Source organism: Prunus avium, chromosome 4 (genome assembly GCF_965620075.1).
Source record: "Prunus avium chromosome 4, drPruAviu1.hap1.1, whole genome shotgun sequence".
Lineage (NCBI taxonomy): Eukaryota > Viridiplantae > Streptophyta > Magnoliopsida > Rosales > Rosaceae > Prunus > Prunus avium.
In genome coordinates this window covers 28253087-28266570 of record NC_142287.1, presented here as the reverse complement: position 1 = coordinate 28266570, position 13484 = coordinate 28253087, and the positions used below count along the sequence as shown (strand labels likewise).

The following is a 13484-nucleotide window of genomic DNA, read 5'->3' as shown; positions in this document are numbered from 1 at the left end:
GAAGGTGGGTGACGAGCATTTGTGGCTGAAAATGATGAGATAGTAAATATCATGCAATCTCTATCCTCTACTAAACTAAGACACTTCTGGAACACATAATTTGTATTAGCATTGGTAGGATTGGCCGCACTTTTCATTTTTAAACCTTAAACCAATAATTCCTCCAATCCAATGTGGACCTTGGCGTTGTTGCACAGCTAAAATGGGGCCAGCCATCTTTATAAATTCTCCAGTATATATATATATATATATATATTCCTTTCTCATCGTTTATATAAAGAGCAATAAATTTCTGCCATTTTACAGGGGATAAATTCTAGAAAACCTAGTCGCGTACGTATTCACATGCAAATGCTAAAGAATTGTTTACCCAAAACAAGAAATAGAAAAACTATAAGAACCTTCCCATATATGTGATCATGAGCAGGACATGTTCCATGCCCATGCATATTAAACTAAGCAGCTTCCTAACTACGAGGGCCATTTGTCCTTGCGCACTACACATATATTCGTACTACCTAGCTAGAGAGGCATTCGACAACGGAATCTAGCCTAGTGTAAAATGGTTTTGATTTGCAGATTAATTGTTTCAAGTTCGAACTCTCATGACACTTTGGTTGTGTATGTGTGTGAGAAAAACCCCTCCTCCCTTCTAACTTTGGGAAAAAGAAAAAAATAACTACAGACGGTATATTTGTCATTTAACCGACTCTGTATTGGATTAGACCAATGTTTTTTACCAAAGTTTGAGGCATATATGTTGTACTTGATTTGTTGAAGCAAAATCATATAATACAAGCCCATGTGTTAGATTCTTGGCCTACATACTAGGCTAGTACTTGTGGGTGTACAGGCAGCTTTAAACAGTATAAGAATAGTATTCACATGAGGCCCTCTATTCTCTTTTTCAGGTCTCTTTAGCCCACCTTTTATTTTGCCTTGCCCAGATTCATATTTACTCACTTTATATCATATATATGCTTCTTTCAACATCCTTTTTTGACCCTTATAAAATAATTAATTTTGGTAATCTTCTTAGTTTGTGTAATTAATTTTGTAATCCGCTCCTTATTGCTGAAAACGACATCCTATAGTACATGGCATGCATGCTAGTTTTGGTAAGATTGTATTTGAAAACTCTCTTAAACCAAGTTTCTAGAAAGAACGCATACAAGCTCAACTATTTAATAACACACACTAGCTAGAAACCAGTCTTAACAAAAATACATATACAAACTTAAAAAGTTTAACAACAAATATTTACGCGTTTACAGCCTCACAAAGCACTACGCTGCAGTGTGACAGTTAGTTGTGTTAGCTATGTTAATTAGCTCGACTTAGCTATTTTTGTCTAAGAAACGCCACCCCAGTCAGTTGCCCGAAACAGGACGGGTAGAACAACTTGCCTAAAAGGCTAAAAGCCAGTGCACTATCCCTATTGCTATATATATTCAAGCCTCACTAACACAAAGTGCCACATAACATAACTGACCCACAACCAGTTCCTTAGCCCCCACCAGCTAGCTTTAGCTCTCTCTTGTCCATGGATTCCCTTCCTCATCAATTCTACAATGACTATTCACTCCCTTGTGGTTTTTACGGCTACCCAACTCCGGAAATGGCCGGAGAAAATGGTTGTGGTTCGGTTTTCAGTGGAGCAATGTGGGGTGCTACTTGTGAAGAAAACTTGGTGCCATTTTGTAATGTTAGTAGTGCTGCAGTAAATTTTGATGTGGTGTCACCGGAATCCGACATCTCTTCGTCTGTTATGGCGGCTTCGTTCCCAGAGCTACTTGGGATTTCGGAGGATCTTTCTGTGCCTGCTGCAGCTGCATTTTCAGATTATGGGAATATGGGGCTGCATGGACTTGCAGGGATTAATCAGAATTTTGGGGGAGAAATTAGCCAACCATATATGTGTGATCAGTTTGGGGAGGAATGTTGTACTGGTCTCAACATGTCAGATATCAAGCCGTTTGGCCTTGCTGGCCAAGAAAATTGGGTATGCTATTTTTAGATAGCTCTTTGGTATTGCGTTTGATCATTTAGTATAGGATGCAAAGGTGTTGTGCATATGGTTAATTAATTTTCATCAAGATATACTGATTGTTAATTAAGTACAATTTTGTGTGCAGGGAATTCAAGGGAACCAGCAGGTGCCTACAATTGATCAAGATCAGTCTAATATGAAGGTGGGAAGGTATTCAGAAGAAGAAAGGAAAGAAAGGATTGGCAGATATTTGAAGAAAAGAAACCAAAGGAACTTCAACAAAACCATCAAGGTTTCTTTCTCATCCACACGATATACTTGAACATTTACAACCATTTTGCTATAGGTTATTGTTCATCAATCTAAATCTATAAAATACATATCGCTAACATTCTCTTGTCACACTGTAAGTCTGAACTACACATTTAAGCGAAAAAAACAATATAATTAATGATTCAGGTTTATAGTACCTTACAATATAACCATCCTATATGCATCTACGACGTTTGAGAAATTCATTAATTGTGTTCATTGGCTATGTATATGTACAGTATGCTTGTCGCAAAACCCTAGCTGATAGAAGGGTCCGAGTTCGTGGGAGATTTGCAAGGAACACTGAACTAAGTGATCAAGAAATAGCAGCAAAAAAGATTGACAGCAATCATACTTGCAAAGATCAGAGATCAGAAATGTGTTGTAGTAATGATGCAGTCCAGGTTTGTGCATGCAAATTAATCCAGGCATAAATTAAAGTACAATCATCTAGCTACTTATTATGAAATCATTTTGACATTATTGAATCATGTACATCGTTTAATTTACAGATGATGAAATATGATGAGGACGACTACTGGCTGCAAGAGGCTATGGGTCTAATGTACTTACCATATGCTACCAGCTGATCATATGGTGCAGTTTAATTAGCTGCTTAATCAACTATATTATATAGTCTAATTGAAATGAAATGAGAGGGTTTAAGACGTACGTACGGCACGCTTGTATTGTACAAGTATATGATCTAACAAGCTAGCTAATTAGTCTTTTCTACTCGTAAAATTAATTGGTGCATTGGTTTTAATGCGTATCTACGTATACGTATAGCTAGGGTGTTTGTAATTAGGAGAGGGTTTGTGATTTGATCAAAGAATAATTAAGGTTTCTTTTTATCCTTCACCATTTATCTAAAATGATTCTTCGCTATATTTATGCCCGACACACACTCCAACAGGCTTCTAATGAAATGACATATGAAATCAACTTTCGTGTTAATCCAATGGGATGATGACTTGCAGTTTGATTAATCCGAATTTTTTATTTTAAACAATGGATAAAAAGCCAAATTCCAGACCATAAAGAACTCAAGAAATGACTAGAGATAAGGTTTGGCTCCAAGTAATCAAACTCGCGTAAGGGGCATCAAGAATTTTCACTTGAGAAAATACTGGTTGAAATTTGGTCAACATATAATGAAACTATATATGGAACAATTCTTTTATAATTATGAGCTTTTCATCAATTTAATTACCTCAAACACATACAGATAGTCATTCGTACGTGAAAATTTCTAATAATTAAGGAATTTCATATTATAAGAGTTGTGTTACAGACAGTCGTCCGCACATGAGAAATTTCTTCAGGATGCATGCATGCCACATATATTATAAAACTATGAAATCCCTTTGGTATAATATTGGCGAAGAAAATTTAGAATAGTAGCTAGGACTTAGCTAGTACATTTGCAAGGCCTGTATTGATTGCGGCCTCAACCACTTTCTTTTAACTATCAACTTCACCTAGTTAGAGCTTTTAGTAGTGGTGTTATTATCATGATAATATTCCCCACCAAATCTCAAAATGAATTATGATCATCACGTTCACTATATAGGGCTTCTGGTCATTCACCTTGGGATGTGTTAGTCATATATATAATATATTCTCATCGATCTGGAAGCTAACAAGAAGAAAATACAAAATCATGATGCCCTGGCATTTAGGTCAACTTGCCCAGCACCGCCGTAAAAGATGATTAAGATGCATTCTGATGCATGGAAAGTGATTGTCCACACTCATTACGACCTTATACACGACTCGAAATCTGCACTGAAAATTAGCGGGTCAACCTGCACGATTAAAATTACGGGTCAAATTTGGGTCAAACTGCTATGACATGTCTAATTAACGGTGGGTTTATGATCAACCCGTCAACCTGTGAAATGACCTATTTGACACGTTTACTATTTAATTTTTAATTTTTATTATTAATAATAAATATGTGGCTGCATATATTGACAAATTATGTTCTATTCCATCATGCACACTAGGGTTGTGAATTTCAACCCACCCAAATAAAAACCCTTAACCAAAGTCGATCTCCTCATCATTCTAATTCTCATCTCGATTTTGAATTATGTATCCTCTTAAAAATGTGAAATGTATAATAATTTGTTAAACAAGTTGTGAAATGGATTTCAACCCACCCAAATAATTTGTTAACCTACTATAACAAATTATTCTGCCCTTTCTTGGCTCTTAGACACCTTCTAAGATCATCCCACACACACCTCTTCATATACTTGAAGCTCTCTTTTACGTAGAGAAATAAGTGACAACTCTCACACACTCAAGAAAACATACTATCAAGTAATCAAACGCAAACTTTACTTGAACTCACTCCAAACCTTGTATTAATTCTCATAAAACGTGCAGAGGACAACCCCCAACTGCTATGCTTTGCTGCACCACTCAGCAGCCAACACATAAGCATGCGGTTGACACCCCCCAACCGTTAGGATTTGCTGGCAGCACCATACTTTGCCATCTCATGCATGCAACTTGCTAAAACTGCTCATGGCCTTACTGATGCCTCCCTAGCATGTCGGCATACTTAGTGGGAGTTTTCCACGCCTAAAAACTCGCCCATGAAGTGTGGGGCCATGCTGCAACTATCAGTAACCCGCCACAACTGCTTGTACACATGTCCCAAGCTTGGATATATTATTCTAGAAAAACCAAAGAAAAAAAAGAAGGGAAGGGTAGGGATTAGTTACACTTACAGAGATTTGATTGGGTTATCAAATGATACATATATAGTAAGATACAGTCAAAACAAGGAGTCCTTTATGTTAATTCTAGGGTAAGAAGATGGTTAGAAGTCCTTTATTTTAGGGTTTAGGGTAACAAATCAAAAATTAACCTCATTATTATAAACAAAGTTATTAAATATCTTAAATAAATCTCGAAATTCAAAACTACCCGTTATCCAATAAAAACCCAAAATTCCTAATAATAAACCAAAATCCCCGACACGATTAGATTTGCTGTTTGACCCTCACCTATATCTTTTGCACCTCTATAATTTTTATTTTGAATCTTGAAAACAAAGATTTTGTACTTCTTGGACTCTTCTCGTTCTCTATCTCTCTCCCTTACTCCAAAGTGGGCTGGAAAACATTTTTCCAGCAAAAGAGAGGAGAAAAATAACTAAATTGAAAAGGTACCCTTCATAGATATGGGTTGACTAGAAGTGATGAATGCTTTGGCCCCGGCATCTAAAGGCAGGGAAGTCAAACAAGGGAAGGAAGAGAGGGCCAACTCCTATGGAACTCTTTTTTTCTTTTTTTTCTTTTCTTTTGTTTTCTATTCAATTTTTTTAATTTTTTTTACAAACGATATTCTAATTAGTCTCATCTAAATTACAGGGTAGGGATTTCAAACTCAGATGCAGAGTGGGGAACACATCCGTTCTAGCCAACTTGACTAAACCCATATATGCATTTTCTATTCAATATTAATTAGGGGGAGTTTCCTAATGAATTTAAAGTCTATGACAACGCAACAGGAAAGAAATTGAGTCTTTTCAGCTTGTTTGTTCACACTTCACATCTTTCTCTAAAAAAGGAATTGGGGATAAGTAAAAAATAGAAATTAAAAAAAAAGGGGGAAATGGAGTGTCACAAGCAAGCATTCTTACTATCGTAAGAACGCACTACTATATACTAGCCCCAAAGTCTCTGAAACATTATCATGTTCATAAGGTGACCCCATTGCAATATGACTTTCATTGGGGCTTAAACCTAGTGACAATTAAATAATTCACATTAACAGTACGTTTTTTGAGCAAACAATTGGATGCAAACATGATTATTTTGGTGGAAACATGATCCTCCTTTTGGAGGAGTAGTGGATCCCTTTGGTGCATTTTTAATTTGTCATCACAATATATATATATATATATATAAAGTAAGTCTTGAGATTTTGAATTGGACGTGGTATCACAATTTGCGTGTTTGGTAAGGCCACAAGTATTTCAACACTCTAATCAGAGGTGTATTGTGCATAGACAACAATTACATATATGATATATATACGGAACCATTGGAGTGTTTATTTTCCTCAGATATGCCTAGCTCTGAAAATGACAAGAGCAAAGAAATCCAAATCAAGCACTATAAATGAAAATTGATCAAAATCATTGTCTGCCCTTTGAAGGGGAGGGAAGGGTAAAGAGTAGTGTTAGTGGGTTCAAGCCAATAGAATCAATGGAATCGATAAAGCTAAACTACTATTTCAGTGGGATTCCCTGGATCAAGTCCAGACTGAGTTCAATCTCATTATCATCAAGTAAGATATGTCGGTGATCATGGACAACCCAGCCAGCCACCATGGATGACCCACAAGACTAGCAAGAGGCCACAATTGCAACAACTGCAAGCTCAGGCCCCATGGGATTGCTAGGGAACAATGTATTGGTTGACCAAATTTGTGTGTGTGTGTGTTTGCGCTAGCTAAAACTAATCTGAGTTTGAGGACCACAAGTTCATGCAGAATTTGTGGAGGCAAATGATAGAAATTACTGCAGGTGATGAGGCTTTTTTGTTACTTCTTTTTGGTGAGGCTATTTATGCTACATGAGGAGAAACACTTGTGTAAAATGGAGATAGTATTATTTTGCTACTCCCGATCTCTCACGGCATGATAGAAATATATACTGCATGTGAGGCTTTTTTGTTGCTTCTTTCGGTGAGGCTATTGATGCTACATGAGAGCCTCGAATTTTGTGTTTCAAGTTTCAACTGTGTTTAGTCAAGTTTGGATTCCAAGTATATGATTTTGATGTCCCAATTATATCAAATGTAACAACAACGTCCAGCACTAGAAAGTGGAAAAGAAAATTGCACTAGGATATATATATAAAAGGTGTCTGTGAAAGATGCTCATACTTATTTATTTTCAAGTGATCAGCGCTAGTCTATGAAAGATGTCTTATCTTGATGAGTGCATATTTTTCCAAGTTTGTCATTATTTTGTCCCCTCAAAACCCAACTTGCCTAATTATTACTGAGTGCACAGCCTCTTGGACTCTTATTAGAGGGTCTTGGTCTAGGAGGGACTAATGGGGTATGTGAAATGTAAGGCTGTATAGTTCCTTGGATATTAAGTCAATTTGATATATATACTTCAAGTTTGTGTGGTTGGAGAAATACCCTCAAATTTTACGAGCAATATTAGGGAAGGGAGATTCAAACACACAACTTCGGGTGCAAGATTAACTGCTCTTAACTAATTAAGCTACAAACCCCGTGCTAAATTTTACATTCTTAAAATATGTATGATGATGCCCTAATGCAAATATAATGGGTTGAAAATAACAATGAATTGGGCAAAATTGTGTGCGCGCTCTGTTTTAGACTGATCAAGTAAGTGAAGGCTTTGTTTCTAAAGCCTCATGATTAATATGGAGACTGTGTATACGAGGAGGATCTTAATTAGTAACCACATCTTAGATTATGCATATAACAACCTCGGTGTTCGTGGCCGTCAAGGGTGTACATTTTTTCCAATTTGCCATCAATAACAGCAAAAACTTCACCAAAAAAGTTGCAGTTCATTCCAAAAAAGTAAAATACAAGAATTTGTTAAACTAGCAGCTAACTGGACTTGGACATGGGCTGAGTAGAGTTGGGTCACGTGTAATCTTAAGGTAGCTGGATGATGTTTTGAGGCTTAAACCCACCTGGATACATCGGGCTTGATATTCTTGCTCAAATTGTGACTTTGATGTGAAAATTGAAAATTGAAATTCATGCACATCTTGTGATGTATAATCCGTGTGTGTATACGTATCGATGTATGTACACAGTAGCGGATTCAGAAACTTTTCTTTGCAGGGGCAAGGTGAAGGCTACGTGCCACTTTGCCCAGTTGCCCTTAGCCAACCTCTTCGAGGTATTTTGTTGAACATCTTGCCTCATGATCATAGCCATATCTAATCAACGAGAACATCGGGTAATTTCACGTATAGAGACAATGGGGAGTAGGGGCAATCGAGTTCGCCGGCCCTAATGTGGATCTACTCTGGTGTTAGTGTGGAGATTTTGTGCTCCCACGACTTCCTTGTACTGTGTGTCTTCATGTGGAGATGTAGTTGTGATGTTCTTTTCACACACTGTATTAAAATTTATAATTTTGGGGGAGTGGGGTAGCTGAAGTGGGTCGTTTAACTAACATATTTGGTTTCGACAATGAAATAAAGAGAGCTCTAGTCATCTCACCTCGAATTTATGAGGGGTGGGGATGCTCCTATAAGATTCCGCAATAGAAACCAACTACATATATACACACACAAACTCACATCAGAAAAGACAATATTGGTTTGCATGCTTACTAATATTAAACAGGATGATTAATTAGTTTATAAACTGTTAAGTAATATAATTAATTAATTAATTTCTAGATGCTGCAGCAGGTACAGAGCATGGCATATGTATATCTGTAGTGAATTTACTATAATAACCAGCAAACTTTTTTCTATCAATAAATAATAATAAGAAAAACCATCATCTACAGCTTCATTTCTATTCTTTCCATATGGCCAAAGCATAAGGTGGTGGTGATTGATGATATATGTGTAGGAATTGAGTATGACATGACTAGCATAAATCTCTCTCTCTCTCTCTCCTTTTTTTTTCTTTTCCTTTTGAAAGAAATGTTTTGAGGAAGTTTCTGCAGAGAATAATCAAAAAATTTGAGACAAATATGAATAAGGAATACAAAGGACACGGACTGTAAAGGGAATCATCCCAATAACAATATAGTAGACATTGATAAAACTTTCTCAATGGCCTAAGCCAGACGAGAAGCTTACGGAGAGAATAATCAAATTAATACAAGGTAGTGTTGATTAAAAAAGGAAAATCAAGCAAGCAGCTCATAGTAACAATATTATAATTAATGTCGTATATATATATACTTGCAAAAAGTAATTAGTACACATTTACAATATGGTTAATTCATTAATCATCATCATCCCTAGTCAAGTAGAGAGACAGGGAGATGCACTAAGAAAGTAAAAGGAAAATTTTAAAAAAAAGGTAATAATTAAAGAGGCAGACACTAAAGCAAGCCCATGTACTAATTACGTATTAGAAAACAACAGATATATAATAATTAAAGTGGTAGCTAGCATGCAAATTAAGGTAGGTAGCTAACATGACCACAAAGACTCTCCCATATTGGCCTGATCAACCACCATGTCCATGGTAAAAAAGGATTTGGTAGTCTGATGATTATGATGATGAGAATGATTAGGAGCCGTTGATTTTTGATCAGGTGAACAAGTGGTGGTGGTGGCAGCATTGGATGTTGCTGATGAAGTTGAGAATTGGCCCATTCTCATGTGCACCACCTCAGCTTGAGCAATGGCCAATTGGGTTTGGAGGGCATCGATTTGTTGTTGTAAAGATGAGATTGCTCCTACACAGCCATACACTGGATCCCTCACTCTGGCATTTGCTTCATACACCATGGAGCTCACTGCATCACTGCGCTGGTGCTCTGGTAATTCCTAGTTAATTATATCCATTAATTATTATGTCAATGAAACTTAATCTCGATAAAGAACTTGAGAAAATGAAAAAGAAAGAAGAAGAATTTGCTTTAATTTTCTTGGGAAAAACAAAGTTTGCAAAAAGAAAAATCAAAAGTTATCTTAATTATGAGCATCAAGATGTAGAAGAATTTCAACAAAAGACACCAACCAAAGTGGTGGAGCTATTTTCCCACTCCAAATGCATCATAATCAACAATTCTGTTTCATATGGACAAAATAATAATAATAATTTTACTTCCCAGGACGTGCGTAGATAATTTATTTCTCTTTCTACTACTGATATTTTCTCGGACTTAACTCGAATAAAAATTTCAACAAGTACTCCGAGAGAGCCTCGTTATGCAATTAGTAGGGCCACCCATCTTATATCTTACTTAGCTTGGTGCCTTTTATATGATGTGTGAATATGATGTTTGATTTAGGTTCATGCATGGAATAAGCTTTCCAGTCTTTCACATTTTGATTCCTCTCCTCATCGAGGCTTTTGGTTTGACAATTGTCAACATTAATTGATTGACATCAACGTTGCCAACTTCAAATTAATAACGAGAGATTAGAAAGGAAAAGAAAGAAAAAGAAATTAAGCACAAGTATTTAAATATAAAAATAAATAATAAATCTCTTTTACTGAAAACAAAAACATGCATCCAATCTAACTAATTGAAAGAATTGGAATTTACAAGATGGCCATCATATTATATATATATATACATATGTGTGTGTGTGTCATCGTGACGTCATGATGTTTTCATATTTATTTAGCTAAATTTATTGAAATATTACAAATATTCAAGAACTTTTTACGCTTACTTGGGATCAACATTTTTTTGGACGTATATGTAAACCCTCTTTGTCTTTATACCAACATTGTAACCCATAATCATAAAAGCAAAAGGCAAAGAGAATGCATAAGCAGACATCCGACTTTCTTTTTCTAAGTGTACATAAAGGTTTCGAATTTGAGGACCAAAACCTTAAATCAGCCTCATTTCCAGAAAAAAAAGCAACTTAATGATCATAAAAGTTGAAGATAAACACAAGATTATAACTAAATTCCTCGGAAACCACTCAATTCCCTTATCCTTTATACTCGTGTATACGTAACTTGATCGAGAAGTAATTAGCATTCCGATCGATTTACAATTAACCCCTGATTTTCTTTCATTTAAGTACAAACGAATCAGTAATTTGATATATATATACACTACTTTTTTAAAAGAAGGATGAGCAATGTTCTTATCTACGACCGGTGGTCTTCAACTGTTTTTAACTACTATAACTGAAGTAAAGGTGGGGGGAAGAAATGGAAGAACACTTTTCAGCTTTTTTGAATATTTTCTTCCTAAAATAGTAACAAAGTATCAAATTCTTTGAAAAAGATTTACAAAGGCATAGCATGAATAGCAAAAGAACCCTAAAAAGTTTCTTCTCTGCCTAATGAGGAATACATATGTAGTTCTATCCACTACTCAATATTCATTTGCATGCATAGAGATGACATATATAATAATGATCCTTCTAGCATGCATGGCCTTCATTTTGAGTGATAGAAAAGAAAGATGCATGCTTTTTCCCTCTTGCTAATTACCTATAATGGGTTTCATCATTATAAGATCTCAACAAAACAAAGCTAAATAGAATATCAAAGTGCCTTAAATCTTTTTTTTTTTTGTAGATGGTAGCTAGAAGCAACCACCTCATTATACAAACTTGGTTAATGTATAGCTAACAACTCAAAGATTGTTTTTTCCTCCCAAAACCAATAAACTAATAACCTTTCTCTATCTTAAGCTTTTTGGGTCTATTTGCTAAAGTTTAATCCTCATAGTCACACCACATGCTACAACAGTTGTGATGACAGTAACAAGAAATTAATCAAAAGGAAATGTTGCAATATCCCTCTCAAGTCACTTATTTTATTTGAAGTTGACGGCCAACAACATGAGAAATTATAAAATATTACGATAGTTTGGTCACGTGGTACATTTTGTACGCATGTTATAATATGAGTGGACGACAAGGTTTATTATTTTCTCATTTTTTAGGGAATAGTATCAATAAATATATCCACTTATATTATAACATGTGTACAAGATGTACCATGTAGCTATACTACTGTAGTATTCTATAATCACTCCAAGAAAAGAAACAAGGGGTAGTCCTCAAAGCATTCTCAAATAATGTTCATAAAAGGATTGATTGGGTATCTGCTTGGTTATTTGAGACTTTTTTAACTACTCAAAGGTCACAATTCCAATATTTATATTTTGAAAAGGACTTATATATAAAACAATAGAAATATTATTTCACATGGTAATTTGAAATATTATATTGTCATATTTTTAATTAGACGGTGTACTGAGCATACTTTTAGGTAGACTGTCATACTTTGAATGCACGCCCGTTTATTTTGAAAATTTGACAACATAATATGTGATGTATGTATGTAGTAATAACAGAACCCTAAAGAATAATGTTAGAGAGAGAGAGAGAGAGAGAGATGCATAGTGACAGAAATGAACCTGTAGCATTTTGTTGACATTGCTGGCACCAAAAACCTTGTGCACACTGGCAAACTTCTGGGGCTCGTCAGCTGGAAAATAAGGAGCAAACACGCAATCCTGCGCACATCTCCTTCTCAGAAGCTTGCATGCTGCGCATGGAGACATAGCACCTTGTTTTCTGCCACTCTCCTTCATTTTCCCAGCTCTGTTTTTTGTTCTTTCAAAAGCTAAAAGCTTAATTACAATTTCAGGGAGCTATTAACTGAAAAATTGAAAGAAAACAAGGTATATAATTGGCCAAATTTAATTTGCAGGGTGTTGAGAGAGAGAGGGAGGGAAGGGGACTTGAGGTGAAGGCGTGGTGGAGGTTATATAGACAAGTGCAAAGTGACAGAAAATCTTTGGGGGGTCCCATAAAAGACGAACCCCTAGATTTTGTTGGACAAAACATCGTTTTTGATAAGATCTTTAGCCCCACAACAATAATATATTTTGTCTCCCTTTTTTTTTTCTTCTTTTTCCCGCCTCGTATATAAAAGCTTTTATATAGAGAATATAAATTCTTCACAGATTAATGTGGGAAACTCATACTGGATTCCAACAGATTCAATTTATATTTCAAATTAATAAAAGTAATTATATTTTAAAACCAACTAAATGAAAGTTAAGTGAGGTTGAGGCTCATTTGAGGGACAACCCATATTGTATTTTAATGATCCGAATTATCTAGTTTTTAGATATTCTCTCAAAGATCATCTATGCAAAAAAAAAAAAAAATTGAATCCGAAACCATTTGACCACTCAATTAGATGGTTGTTATTTAAGTCTTTTATTGAAGCACCTTGTTTGTCTATTTTGTTGGTCCAAACTAGATGCCTTAATGATTTTCAATTCGCATGATATTTTAGAAGAATGATCTATGAATGAATACTTGAAAAATAAACAATTTGGATCGATTAAAAAAATTCTGAAAAATAATAGATAGCTTCCAAATATTTAAAATCAATTTAAGGAAAATAATTCATTACTTAGTGAATTCATATGATCTTAATCAAGTACAAAGGTACGTACATATTATATACGGAGAGTTTTAAGTGAGGAA

At 35.3% G+C, this 13484-nt stretch overlaps 2 protein-coding genes across 2 annotated transcripts; one reads left to right on the top strand and one right to left on the bottom strand.

Moving 5' to 3' along the window:
• The first annotated feature begins 1468 nt into the window (after nucleotides 1-1468).
• Nucleotides 1469-3163, top strand: ASML2 (activator of spomin::LUC2). Its single transcript, XM_088252543.1, has 4 exons — nucleotides 1469-2002; nucleotides 2136-2282; nucleotides 2542-2706; nucleotides 2815-3163. Exons 1-4 carry the CDS (start codon nucleotides 1544-1546, stop codon nucleotides 2890-2892), a joined length of 849 nt encoding a protein of 282 aa, XP_088108669.1. The 5' UTR covers nucleotides 1469-1543; the 3' UTR covers nucleotides 2893-3163.
• Nucleotides 3164-9211: 6048 nt separating this feature from the next.
• On the bottom strand, nucleotides 9212-12728 carry LOC110768974 (LOB domain-containing protein 4). Its single transcript, XM_021972864.2, has 2 exons — nucleotides 12401-12728; nucleotides 9212-9833 (listed from the first exon to the last, which is right to left on the bottom strand). Exons 1-2 carry the CDS (start codon nucleotides 12575-12577, stop codon nucleotides 9474-9476), a joined length of 537 nt encoding a protein of 178 aa, XP_021828556.1. The 5' UTR covers nucleotides 12578-12728; the 3' UTR covers nucleotides 9212-9473.
• Nucleotides 12729-13484: the final 756 nt, after the last annotated feature.

Excerpts from the sequence above, each read along its gene's own strand:
- ASML2 (XM_088252543.1), top strand. The coding sequence starts at position 1,544 with ATGGATTCCCTTCCTCATCAATTCTACAATGACTATTCACTCCCTTGT. Across the intron at positions 2,003-2,135 it reads TTGCTGGCCAAGAAAATTGG|GGAATTCAAGGGAACCAGCA; the intron begins GTATGCTATTTT and ends TTTTGTGTGCAG. Across the intron at positions 2,707-2,814 it reads GTAGTAATGATGCAGTCCAG|ATGATGAAATATGATGAGGA; the intron begins GTTTGTGCATGC and ends TTTAATTTACAG.
- LOC110768974 (XM_021972864.2), bottom strand. The coding sequence starts at position 12,577 with ATGAAGGAGAGTGGCAGAAAACAAGGTGCTATGTCTCCATGCGCAGCA. Across the intron at positions 9,834-12,400 it reads ATGTCAACAAAATGCTACAG|GAATTACCAGAGCACCAGCG; the intron begins GTTCATTTCTGT and ends ATAATTAACTAG.